The 14,201-nt window shown below is 43.4% G+C and overlaps 1 protein-coding gene across 4 annotated transcripts in view; it reads right to left on the bottom strand.

Annotated features, from left to right (window-relative positions):
• Window positions 1–3,991: 3,991 nt before the first annotated feature.
• LOC109891973 (collagen alpha-1(V) chain) overlaps window positions 3,992–14,201 on the bottom strand; it is a 93,445-nt gene continuing 83,235 nt past the window's right edge. For 3 of the 4 annotated variants that reach the window (XM_031827508.1, XM_031827506.1, XM_031827509.1), the window contains 7 exons: window positions 14,081–14,116; window positions 13,576–13,629; window positions 13,032–13,350; window positions 10,834–10,946; window positions 10,330–10,398; window positions 6,995–7,228; window positions 3,992–6,207 (listed from right to left, as the gene is read on the bottom strand). In XM_031827508.1, coding sequence (XP_031683368.1) covers window positions 6,061–6,207; window positions 6,995–7,228; window positions 10,330–10,398; window positions 10,834–10,946; window positions 13,032–13,350; window positions 13,576–13,629; window positions 14,081–14,116 — 972 coding nt within the window. In that variant the 3' untranslated portion in view covers window positions 3,992–6,060. The other variant, XM_031827507.1, reaches the window with a different exon arrangement.

Raw genomic sequence — 14,201 nt, forward strand, 5'->3', positions numbered from 1 at the left:
CGTTCATCTTAAAATAACTAGGTGGGACAACCACGTTATTGCAGTCATAGTAAGTAGATTCAGTCATAGTAAGTACATTTTTCCTCTAAGTAGCTATCAGCCAAGTCAGAAAAAGTCAAGTGCGAGTGTTAGTTCATAAAGGGGGGCCAAGAGACCAGAGGTGGCAGAACGGAGTTATGGGGTGGGGTGTAGGATTTGAGCAAAGCCTGAAGATAGGGAGGGCCAGTTCCTCTTGCTGCTCTGTAGGCAAGCACCATGGTCTTGTAGTGGATGTGAAGCCAGTGGAGTGTGCGTAGGAGTGGGGTGACATGAGAGAACTTGGGAAGGTAAAAACCAGGCGGGCTGCAGCGTTCTGGATAAATTGCAGGGGTTTGATGGCACAAGCGGGGAGATCAACCAACAACAAGTTGCAGTAGTCCAGACGGGAGAGGACAAGTGCCTGGATTAGGACCTGTGCTGCTTCCTGTGTGAGGTAGGGTCGTACTCTACGGATGTTGTAGAGCATTAACCTGCAGGAGCGGGTCACTGCTTTGATGTTTGCAGATGGTCTTGTCCAGGGTCACGCCAAGGTTCTTTGCACCCTGGGAGGGGAACACCGTGGAGTTGTCAACCATGATGGAGAGGTCTTGGAGCGGGCCGGCCTTCCCCGGGAGGAAGAGCAGCTCCATCTTGTCGAGGTTGAGCTTGAGGTGGTGTGCTGACATCCAAGTTGAGATATCTGCCAGGCACGCAGAGATGGGTGTCTCCACCTGGGTGTAAGAAGGGGGGGGAGGAGAAAAGTAGTCGAGTGTCATCCGCATAGCAATTATAGGAGAGACCATGTGAGGATATGATGGAGCCAAAGGTACAGAGAGAAGAAGAGAGGGCCTAGAACCGAGCCCTAGGGGACACCAGTAGTGAGAATACGTGGTGCAGACACAGTGACAACATTGAATTCAAATGAGGAGGTGGACAGGTGAGTGAGGGAGAAAATATAAAATCTCCACTTAGGAGAAGTGAGTAGCCCTGTGCCACCCCCCGTGATGACCAGATGCTCTCGGACTATGAGAAAACACGTACTCAGATTAAGAGAGAGCAGCTGTAGTAGCAGTGTTCTCTGGGGTGATCCTTGTCTCTCTATCAGGGCCAAAAAGTCTACCGACTGAAAGGCAGCATAGGCTGAGAAGAACTTGGTGATCTTGGCCGCAGATCAGCAGTTCCAGACGCTGCTGGAGACCAGGAATTCCACATGGGTTGTGCACGCAGGGTACACTAAATTAGAAGGGTTTCACTATATTAGAAGGGTTGCAGCCAAGGGGTGGTGAGTGTCTGTAAAGCCTATAAAAAATTTAAAATAAAAAGCCTACAGGGAGAGGAGCGAACAGGTATGCAAACAAACACATAGTTGCCAAATGAGATCATATGGAAATAACTAGGTGAGATATTCAAGTCAGAGATTGTTGTGGAGCCTTCCTCTCGTTTCTTCCTTAAATAACTCCACAAAACAACTCGTCAGAACCATCTTAGTTTTGATGACGAGACCACCGCTGACACGAGCGCTGTTTTCAGCTGCCACTGAGAAAACAGGGGAGACTGAAGTACTAACACTAATTGCTAATTGCCTAGGAGAGGAGAAACCACTCCCCCTCCAATACAGCCACTGATTACGAAAACAACAACAATCACAAATTGCCCTGCCCCTTAATCCAGGTCGATGTGTCAACAATCAGCTGCAAGTTATGAGCAGTCAGCAGTTCACACACCAAGTAGGACACTGGGAAGACAGGCAGCCCTTAAAGTACATGGCCCTAGCCAGCAAAAAGACAGTACTAGACACCAGATAAAGGCAACATTTATAATTATCACTCCTGGAGATATCATTAGTCCTCTATATATTGACATACAGCTTGCATATAAATATACAGGGAGAGTCATACATAGGTAAATATGTATCGCAAAACATAGTGCTTTCACAAGAAACCAATCAATCCATATATTCACACAACGCTGATGCGGCTAAATAATGTTTACAGTTATGGATTGTGACACAACAGAAAGATGTAGTGGCATCGGTAGAGCTGTTACAGCCAGGAGTCTACGGGAGATGTAGATATCCCTGTGTTCACTCTCTCATGAATCTAAATGCCTGTTTAATATGTTCATCTCTCACACTGACTTGGCGACATGTTCAGCCCAGTTACAATCAACGTCACTGGGACGCATAGGAGAGGAAACCTGGGGGCTGGGAAAGAGAGGAGAGAGAGAGAGGAAAGAGCGGGAGAAAGAAAGATGGTTAAAGGGAGTGAGGGAGAAGTCGAGCTCCAGCTACAGAGTTCTGAGACTAGTGAGAGATGGAGGGAAAGAGAGATGGAGAGAGAATGAAAGAGATGAATGAAAGAATATGTTGTTACTGTAGCACTGAAACAAATTCTCTGTGTGCTATAGGGACTGGAGAATTAGTCTACTCCAGGACCTAAATACAAGAGGAGAAACATGGCTCATCAACCCTGCACTAAACTCTCTTCCACAGGCCCAGAGCTGGGCTGATTTACAATGTTGAACAAACCCAGATTAATACAAAGCCTAAAGATCACAGCACATCAGATCTATACGTAGATATAGGTCAGTATCGCGCGTACAGATCGCAGGACAGCAAAGCGAGCCCAGAGATCAGAGGGTATCATACCAAAATAGTCCTACACAGATACAGGGGATAAAGAGATACAGTACAGGAGATACTATCTTACTATCTTCTCTGCTCAACAAAGCAACATGGATAATGGGTTGGGGAGAATAGAGGACCTCAGAGATACAAAGACCCAACTGCAGCACCAGATTCAACAACATAGTGATTCATTCTACTCAGATTCAACAGCATAGTGATTCATTCTACCCAGATCCTACAGCATTGTGATTCATTCAACCCATATCCTACAACATAGTGATTCATTCTACTCAGATTCAACAGCATAGTGACTCATTCTACCCAGATCCTACAGCATAGTGATTCATTCTACCCAGATTCAACAGCATAGTGATTCATTCTACCCAGATTCAACAGCATAGTGATTCATTCTACCCAGATCCTACAGAATAGTGATTCATTCTACCCATATCCTACAGCATAGTGATTCATTGTACCCAGATTCAACAGCATAGTGATTCATTCTACCCAGATCCTACAGCATAGTGATTCATTCTACCCAGATTCAATAGCATAGTGATTCATTCTAGAGAGAGAGAGAGAGAGAGAGAGAGAGAGCATTGGCATGATGGGCATGATGTACTTTGCTTGATCATAATTCTGAGGAAGCAGCTAGGCCTGACCTTTCCCAGCCAGGAACTTACACTGTGGTTAAAATTCAATTGAGTTGAAGAGAGCATAAAGGAGAGAAATGTACTGTAACCTTTATTCTGCATTGACGTTAACCTTGAGGACTAGTCCCCATAGGGGACTGGTGGACTTGCTCTTTGGTTATGTGATAGAACGTGTGTGTGTGTGTGAGAGAAAGAGAGAGAGAGAGAGAGAGAGAGAGAGAGAGAGGGAGAGAGAGAGAGAGAGAGAGAGAGAGAGAGAAAGAGAGAGAGAGACAGCATGTATTATGTCTGTGTCTGTTCTGCGTATCCTCCTTTCTGCCCCCTCTCTCCCTCTCTCTCTCTCTCACACACACATACACACTGGACAGTTCTGGGCAAATCTCAATAGCTGTGGTCCTTATCCAGAACTGTTTCATTAACGCTCTCCTCCTTCCCTCCCTCCCTGGCTAGCGTCTCTCCTCTGTTTCCCTCTGGAGGAATGAAACACCAGCTAATTGAAATAAATGAACTGGGAATCCAATCAGAGTTGATTACATCTGCTGTGGTGGGATGTTGATTGCGGGCTCATTGAGTGAATGTTGCAGAACTAGGCGGTAATGAAGAGACTTGTTTGTCTATTACACTGAGTGGTGAGAGGCCGATGCAAACAACTCTCTCTCTCTCTCTCTCTCCCTCTCCCAGATACAGCCCAGTCTTTTTAAAATAGTTTTTTTTATTCACTTATCACTTTTCACAAACACATTTTCATTCAGGCAACAGATTATTAATCATACTCAAGTCCTTTGAATAACTGTACAGTATATAAAATGAGTAGGACAGATACTATACACAGGGTGTGGCAGGACGGGGCGGGGGATTTTATTGTACTGAATTGTTTAAATACTAAAAGACAGTGTGAGGAGGAGTACGCTGATAAACTGCCTGTACTGTTTATGTATACAGGCTGGGAGACCAGCCTGCAGGTTGTTGGAGAGATGTTGGAGAGATGTAAAGGCACTACGTTGTAACAACGGCTGTCTTGGGAGTTTTAACTCTTAAAGTGAAAACGTGGATCTTACCCCTAACCTACCTCTGGTACTGTAACCTGACTACCATACAGCAGGTTAGAGTGTGTGTACTGTAGTGTCCAGTCCTACAGTACGATATGATACTCCCTGGCTCAGAGAGCATTCCTTACCCATCATGCACGGCTTTTGCAGCACCAATAACTTGCACCCTTTCTCCCTCCTCCTGCCTCAAGACACACAACAACACAAATGTAGTTGACACAAAACAAAACCATTTTCTTTAGCACCACACAGCATAACAAAATACATCATCAAAATGAATTCACATAGAAAACAAATAAACAAATACATGACTGAGGTGGAGAACAGGACAGTGGATAATAATGGCACTTTTTAAAAGATGCTTGAAAACAACGACATGTGAAATGCTCCTTGATGTAACAGACAAACGGAGGACTGGAGAAAACACTGTTAATATCCTCTTGAAGAACAACATGCTCTGAAACTCATTCTCGGGCTGAAACAGCTCCAGCTCCACCATTAAGGCCTGGAATACAGTTTTCCGTAACAAAATGGACGCCAAACTGACACAAATAGAAAATGAAAACATGGAAGGCCGGAAAGTCATATTATCAACAGGCGTGCAGAGTAAACCAGTACAACAAGGAAAGCAACCTTCTCCATTCAAGTAACCATTGGGCTCAATAGACTACTAGTAACATGGTATTGTGTGCACTTCTCAAGGTCATTCAGTGAGTGATCTGCAGTTGAAGGGTAAGCACTGAGCAAATATATCATTTCCATTATACAGTATGTTCAACCTTCTAACTAACACAGGGAATGTTGCCAGATGAAATAGACTAGTATGGAATTGACATGCTACCGATGTAGGATCTTAATTTGAAATGTAAAACTTGTGGTGTATTTGTAATTTTTACTTTGAAATTTCAGACTTGATTTTCCCTTATGAAAAATGTAGCAACTCCAACAAAAATGTCCATTGATTATAATCCACATAATAATTCACATTTCCTGTTGCTGCAGGATTATTTTCCTGCTGTAGCAAACTGGCTCAAATGAAGATCCTACAACCGTCGATACTGCGGTACACCACCAGCTAACAAGAACTGATGTCCTTATACTGCAATATGATATTATCCTACTGCAATCCAGGCATGCTAATGAGTATGCCAGACAGTGTCTCCTGCCAATTCCACTCCACTTTCATCATAATCCCTCAGGTAGCAACTCGTCTCATCTGCATCCCAGGCCTGACAAAGACAGTGCCACTCAACTGACCCATACCACAGATGACAGGCTAACCCCATGCCTCAACATGGGAGGGATCTGCCTGTCTTTTTAAATTGGTTGTTGTCAAGTGGAACAAGAGACTACTTCTAGCGAATCTAATTACAGCACACTCAAAAGGTGAGCGATGAAAAGAATGACGATAAAGAAAAACCACTACACATTAAATATAACTAATTGCATGAATTCCCTTTGATAAATGTGCTTTGTTCCTCCTTGCCTTTGCTCATCTACTCGCCATTGGTTGTTATTGTGGCAGAAACAAGGAAACCTCGTGTCCCATTGGTTGTTGAAAGTCATATAACATATGCCACAAACCCACCACATATACGGACATATAATAATAAATATTGAGTGTGGAAACAACAGTGAAGTCCAGTTTCTTTCATTGGTAAGTTGTTGTGCAGGTCAGTTCCGGTCATTCCTTGGTTGGTTGAGACAACGTTAGTTAACCGTTGTAACATACTGGTCCCACGTGGAAGCCAAACTTTTGGTTGCTGCTTCCAAAGTCTGAGGGGGCCACGTCTATGACTGGCAGCAGCTCTGCTCTGGGGGAGTCGATCTCCAGGACTGTCCGCTCCTGTCCCTTACGGAACTACACCAGAGACAAAGAAAAAGACAGCAGAGTTGAGGATACACTGTGCCTGCTAACCTGCTAGATTTAATTCCAACTCCAATCCTATCTATGCCATACTCAGATATAATATGATGAACTGATCGTGACCAGCTGCATGGCCTTATCGAATCAAACAGCAGCTGACAAAACATTGGTCAAAACATTAGCATTGGTCAAAAAATTTGTATTGGTCAAAACATTAGCATTGGTCAAAAAATTTGTATTGGTCAAAACATTAGCATTTGTCAAAAAATTTGCATTGGTCAAAACATTAGCATTTGTCAAAAAATTTGCATTGGTCAAAACATTAGCATTGGTCAAAACATTAGCATTGGTCAAAATATTAGCATTGGCCAAAACATTAGCATTTGTCAAAAAATTAGCATTGGTCCAAAAATTTGTATTGGTCAAAACATTAGCATTTGTCAAAAAATGTGCATTGGTCAAAACATTAGCATTTGTCAAAAAATTTGCATTGGTCAAAACATTAGCATTGGTCAAAACATTAGCATTGGTCAAAACATTAGCATTGGTCAAAATATTAGCATTGGCCAAAACATTAGCATTTGTCAAAAAATTAGCATTGGTCAAAACATTAGCATTGGTCAAAACATTTGCATTTGTCATAACATTAGCATTTGTCAAAATATTACCATTGGTCAAAACATTAGCATTTGTCATAACATTAGCATTGGTCAAAACATTAGCACCAATTACATTAATTCAGTCATTCATTCATTTTCCTTTGTCTCTGCATGGCACCTACCTGGCAGCCGTCGTGTGTTGCCTGGATGAATGGGTTCTTGGCCTGGCTCATCTCCTCGTCGTTGCTGCCCCGGAAGCGTATGGCGTGTTGGTGGCTGCGGGTGGTGCTGTCGAACCAGCCGGCAGAGTTCTGGCAGGAGTAGGTGAAGGTCTGTCTGGCCGTGGCACTCAGCAGTTTCAGGAAGGTCAGCTGGACCACGTGGACCGGGTTCCCATCAGAGTCACTGTACTGTAACTGGACCAGAGACACACAACATATCAGAGTCACTGTACTGTAACTGGACCAGAGACACACAGCATATCAGAGTCATTGTATTGGAACTGGACCAGAGACACACAACATATCAGAGTCATTGTACTGTAACTGGACCAGAGACACACAGCATATCAGAGTCATTGTATTGGAACTGGACCAGAGACACACAGCATATCAGAGTCATTGTACTGGAACTGGACCAGAGACATACAGCATATCAGAGTTATTGTACTGGAACTGGACCAGAGACACACAGCATATCAGAGTCACTGTACTGGAACTGGACCAGAGACACACAACATATCAGAGTCACTGTACTGGAACTGGACCAGAGACACACAGCATATCAGAGTCACTGTACTGGAACTGGACCAGAGACACACAGCATTTCAGAGTCATTGTACTGGAACTGGACCAGAGACACACAGCATATCAGAGTCATTGTATTGGAACTGGACCAGAGACACACAGCATATCAGAGTCATTGTATTGGAACTGGACCAGAGACACACAGCATATCAGAGTCATTGTACTGTAACTGGACCAGAGACACACAACATATCAGAGTCACTGTACTGTAACTGGACCAGAGACACACAACATATCAGAGTCACTGTACTGTAACTGGACCAGAGACACACAGCATATCAGAGTCACTGTACTGTAACTGGACCAGAGACACGCAACATATCAGAGTCACCGTACTGTAACTGGACCAGAGACACACAACATATCAGAGTCACTGTACTGTAACTGGACCAGAGACACACAGCATATCAGAGTAATTGTACTGTAACTGGACACGAGACACACAACATATCAGAGTCATTGTACTGGAACTGGACCAGAGACACACAGCATATCAGAGTCACTGTACTGTAACTGGACCAGAGACACACAGCATATCAGAGTCATTGTACTGGAACTGGACCAGAGACACACAACATATCAGAGTCACTGTACTGTAACTGGACCAGAGACACACAGCATATCAGAGTCACTGTACTGTAACTGGACCAGAGACACACAACATATCAGAGTCACCGTACTGTAACTGGACCAGAGACACACAGCATATCAGAGTCACTGTACTGTAACTGGACCAGAGACACACAGCATATCAGAGTCACTGTACTGTAACTGGACCAGAGACACACAGCATATCAGAGTCATTGTACTGTAACTGGACCAGAGACACACAACATATCAGAGTCACTGAATGAGAACTAGACCAGATATGAACCACATATTAATATGGACCACTTGAAGCAACCGGGCTCCCATCAGAGTCACTGCATGAGAACTGGACCAGAGGAAAGAAACAACTCTCAATGACCATTTCAGTCACATATCGAATGTCCAAACCAAATAGCAGTACCAATGCATTTGTAGTAGAGCATCTGGTAAAACACTATATACATCCAATCTATAATGGCTAGGGCCAGGAGTTTTTCATGACCAAATAACCTGGGCAGGAAAACCAAGCTGACAGAGTTAATGCTGGCACAAAACCAAGCTGACAGAGTTAATGCTGGCACAAAACCAAGCTGACAGAGTTAATGCTGGCACAAAACCAAGCTGATAGAGTTAATGCTGGCACAAAACCAAGCTGATAGAGTTAATGCTGGCACAAAACCAAGCTGATAGAGTTAATGCTGGCAGAAAACTAAACTGACAGAGTTAATGCTGGCACAAAACCAAGCTGACAAAGTTCATGCTGGCACAAAACCAAGCTGACAAAGTTAATGCTGGCACAAAACTAAACTGATAGAGTTAATGCTGGCACAAAACCAAGCTGACAAAGTTAATGCTGGCACAAAACCAAACGGAGAGAGTTAATGCTGGCACAAAACCAAGCTGACAAAGTTAATGCTGGCACAAAACCAAACTGACAACGTTAATGCTGGCACAAAACCAAGCTGACAGAGTTAATGCTGGCACAAAACCAAGCTGACAGAGTTAATGCTGGCACAAAACCAAGCTGACAAAGTTAATGCTGGCACAAAACCAAACGGAGAGAGTTAATGCTGGCACAAAACCAAGCTGACAAAGTTAATGCTGGCACAAAACCAAACTGACAACGTTAATGCTGGCACAAAACCAAGCTGACAAAGTTAATGCTGGCACAAAACCAAGCTGACAAAGTTAATGCTGGCACAAAACCAAGCTGACAAAGTTAATGCTGGCACAAAACCAAACGGAGAGAGTTAATGCTGGCACAAAACCAAGCTGACAAAGTTAATGCTGGCACAAAACCAAACTGACAGAGTTAATGCTGGCACAAAACTAAACTGACAGAGTTAATGCTGGCACAAAACCAAGCTGACAAAGTTAATGCTGGCACAAAACCAAACGGAGAGAGTTAATGCTGGCACAAAACCAAGCTGACACAGTTAATGCTGGCGACAAAGCACTGATCCACCCTGGTGAACAGAGGAACGCTAGGACCAATTGTGTTACCATGAACCTTCTCTCTCTCTTATAAATCTCACAACCCGTGTTTCATTAATAATGTAACAGGAGAGGAGGGGACAAAGGTCACAGTAATTCACCTAGACAGTCAGAATAAGAGAGTTGGACAGAAATAGAGAGTTAGTGGGAGAGAAAGAACGAGATAGAAAGAACGAGAGAGAGAGAGAGAGAGAGAGAGAGAGAGAGAGAGAGAGAGAGAGAGAGAGAGAGAGAGAGAAGGACACAATGGCGTGGGTGTGAAAGAGTCAGTGAAAGGGATTGGACTGGGAGAGAAGTGATTATCTTTCTGTGTTAAGAGATGTCTGGTCAGGTGCACATGAAAGACCAGTGCTCAAAGCTCTGAATGCTCTTCAATGAGAGCCCACTGCTGCCAGAGGCTCTGCGTGACTCACTCACTACTGCAGGCAGAAGACACAGGTATCATACATGGGCACATACATGAACACTCTATTGGACAGTAGGTTCAATCACGCACATGCTCACACACATGCACATCTACTCGATTATACACATGATTATTATTCAAACGCACTCCCTTTAAATGAATATAATCTACCTGGTGTTTGGAAACATTTAAATGAACGGCAGCAGTTGAAAGTGGTCAGTACCTGTTTGCCTTTCCTGTATTGGCTGAACCAGCTCCCTGGTTTCTCTTTGTTCCAGGCTGCTAGCTTCACCTGTTCACAGGAATAGAGAAGGAAACAAGGAGCCTCTGTAACACAGGCTTCTGAGGATGTGCAGATCTGGTATCTTAATTTGATCACTCTGTTGTTGCGGAGAATGTTCCTGCACAGCGGGAAATATCAATGGTAGTGTATTAAAAGTTTTAAAAGGCTTCTAAAGTTTGTGATTTCCACTTTAAAATTGATTTGCCATTATGGAAAATGTAACAGACAATATATCAACCCCTGAAAAATTTATTATAATCCACATAATAATTCACATATCCTATTGATGCTGGATTATTTTCCTGCTGTGAAAAACAGGGTCAAATCAAGATAGGGCATCTGTAAGACACCATTTGGTCTGAAGCCAGTGAATATGTACTGTACACTGCTACAATGTTCGAGTTAGGTTGATGAGAGCAGACATCAAGGTAGTTTGAGACTCACAGTTTCAATCCTCTTGTCGGGGTAGAGGCAGGTCTCTCCCTCAGCGGTGAAGTTACAGAAGACCTTGATGGAGTCCCTGTGACATCCCTGGTTGGGGTCGATCCAGTAGTCACCTGGGACAGGTACGGAGACAGAGACAGCGGTGTCATTTCAATACGGGACAGCAGATCAGGCAAGTGAAAGGGGAAGACATGAAATCGTAGAGTATGTATGATGTAACAGGTAATTATACTGGCTATTGGAGGATTTGGTGGCTCATTTGCTCAATCAAACACAGTGCCTATAGACAGTCTACTCCTCCTTTGGATTTCTTCACATTCATCCGTGCTTCTACACCTGCATTGCTTGCTGTTTGGGGTTTTAGGCTGGGTTTCTGTACAGCACTTTGAGATATCAGCTGATGTACGAAGGGCTATATAAATACATTTGATTTGATTTGATTTGATTTGTGTTAAAAAGTGCGATTCAAATGGATTTTGTTGTCATTGTTTGTCAAAGATCTACACAAAATACTCTGTAATGTCAAAGTGACAGAACAATTATTTATATATATATTTAAGAATAATGAAAAAGAAAACACTAATATAACTTGATTAGATAAATATTCACCCCCCAGAATCAATACACATTATAAACACATTTGGCAGCGATTACAGCTCTTGGTCTTATTGGGTAAGTCTCAGAAAAGCTTTGCACACCTGGATTGTGCAATATTTGCCTATTATTCTTTTCAAACTGCTTCAAGCTCTGTCAACTCTGTTGGGGATCATGGCTAGAAAGCCATTTTCAAGTGTTGCCATAGATTTTCAAGCAGACTTAACTCAAAACTGTAACTTGGCCACTGTCTTCTTAGTAATCAACTCCAGTGTATATTTGGCCTTGTGTTATAGGTTATTGTTCTGCTGAAAGGTGAGTTGCTCTCCCAGTGTCTGGTGTAAAGCAGACTGAAGCAGGTTTTCCTCTAGGATTTTCCCTGTGCTTCATCCTGTTTCTTTTCATCCTGAAAAACTCCCAAGTCTTTGCCAATGTCAAGCATACCCATACCATGATGCAGCCACCACCATGCTTGAAAATACGGAGGCAGTGACTCAGTTGTGTTGGATTTTCCCCAAACATAAGGCTTTGCATTTAGGCCAAAAAAAGTGTATTCCTTTGCTGTGTTTTTTGCAGTATTACTTTAGTGCTTTGTTGCATACATATGCATGTTTTGGAATATTTGTATTCTTCTTTTCACTCTGTCATTTAGTTCATTATTGTGAAGTCACTACAATATTGTTGATCCATCTTCACAGCCATTGAACTCTGTAACTGTTTTAAAATCTCCAATGGCCTAATGGTGACATCCCTAAGCAGTTTCCTTCCTGTCTTGCAGCTCAGTTCAGAAGACAGAATGTATTTTTTCATGTGTCTGAGTGGTTTAATACATAATCCACAGCATAATTATTAACTTGTTCATGCTTAAAGAGATATTCAATGTCTGATTTGTTGTTGTTACCCATCTACCAATCACTGCCCTTCTTTATGAGGTGTTCGAAAAGCTCCCTGGTCTTTGTAGTTAAATCTGTGGCTGAAATTCAATACCTGACTGAGGGACCTTACAGATGTTGTTTGTATGGGGGACAGAAGAAGGGTTAGACATTATTTCACACAGAGTGAGTCCATATAACTAATTATTTGTTAAGTCAAATATGACTTCTGAGCTAATTTAGGCTTGCCTGAACAAAGGAGCTGAATACTTCCGCAACGACTATATTTTAGTTATAAAAAATGATCAATTGGGGTGGCAGGGTAGCCTAGTGGTTAGAGCGTTGGACTAGTAACCGAAAGGTTGCAAGTTCAAATCCCTGAGCTGACAAGGTACAAATCTGTCGTTCTGCCCCTGAACAGGCAGTTAACCCACTGTTCCTAGGCTGTCATTGAAAATAAGAATTTGTTCTTAACTGACTTGCCTAGTAAAATAAAGGTAAAATATTTTTTTTTTAATTATCTACAAAAAATAGTATATTGAGTATTTTGTGTAGATCAATGACAAAAAAATACAATTAAATCTATTTCAATCCCACTTTGTAACGCAACAAAATGTGAAACAAATTCAGATTTTCTATAGGCACTGTACATGTTCACATCAATAAGAGTGCCAATGCAGGGTGATGAAGGGAGATCTGTGTGATACGAGGGTGATGAGGAGATGTGCTGACCATCTCTGTAGCCATGCTGGATCATCATGAGCTCCTTGCAGGTGCGGGCGGGGCTCTCAAAGGTCCCCAGGGGCTTCCTCATCAGCTCCACCTCTGTCTTCATGGAGGTGAGGGAGGCAAACACCTCCTCCATGCCCTCTGCCTCCTCCAGCATGGGCTGGTCTGCCTGCAGGAACACCTTCTGCTCCAGATCCATCTTCATCTCTGCCTCCTCGTAGGGAGCTGCGCCTCCTTGCACCATCCTAGAGTGCCTCTTCCTCTTCCTCCGGCCCTCGTGGTCTCTGATAGGCAGCGGCTGGACCATGGTGGCAGGCGGACCCTGGAGGGAAGGAACACAAGTGGAAGACAGATGACAAGAAATAACAGTGACTGGGAAAGGCAGAACAAAAGAGCCAAAGATGGGGGGGAAGGAGAGGCGTGGAGGTGTGTGTGGTTGACAACAACAGGTGATGGGATGGAAAAAAGGGGAAGGAGAGAAACAGAAAGAGAAAGGTGGGGTGTATGAGAAGTGTGGAGGTGGGGGGGGGGGGGGGGGAGGACTTACAGGGAGTCCGGGGGATCCGGCGGGGCCAGTGTCTCCTTGGGGTCCGATGGCGCCCTGAAGAAAAGAGTGGAACAAAATCCTGCATCAATCCTCCGGTCACCTGGAGCGATTCTCACACTGGTTTGCCAAATCCCTCTTTGATCCTGGCAGATATGGTTCAAGGGTTTATAGGATTATCCAGCTCTGTGCATCAGCAGTCTGTGGCCAAAGCCCCTGCTCTCTACATGACACACTGTGGTACTTTTCACAACATCACACCGCACCACTATATCCTATTAAAATACACTCTACCCACAGGAACAACACATCACTGTATGGGCTCAATTTTAAGGCCAAAATACATTTAAAAAGCACAATGTATAAAATTAAGCTGAACGATGGTTCATTTGGCAAGGCAAGATAACGGCTTGTCTGGCAGCATATGCTCCTGGCAGCTGCTAGCTATAGGCTGGTGTGTACGGAGAGGAATGACAATGTGGAGATACAGTCAGATGACTGGACTCACCAGTTCTCCTTTGGATCCTCTCTCACCAACTGCACCCTAACAGGGGAAGAGAGATCATTTTGAAATAGGAAAAGTCATATCAGAGTAAAACAAAGCCAACTATGAAGAGTTGAGTGGGGTG

Source organism: Oncorhynchus kisutch, linkage group LG6 (genome assembly GCF_002021735.2).
Source record: "Oncorhynchus kisutch isolate 150728-3 linkage group LG6, Okis_V2, whole genome shotgun sequence".
Lineage (NCBI taxonomy): Eukaryota > Metazoa > Chordata > Actinopteri > Salmoniformes > Salmonidae > Oncorhynchus > Oncorhynchus kisutch.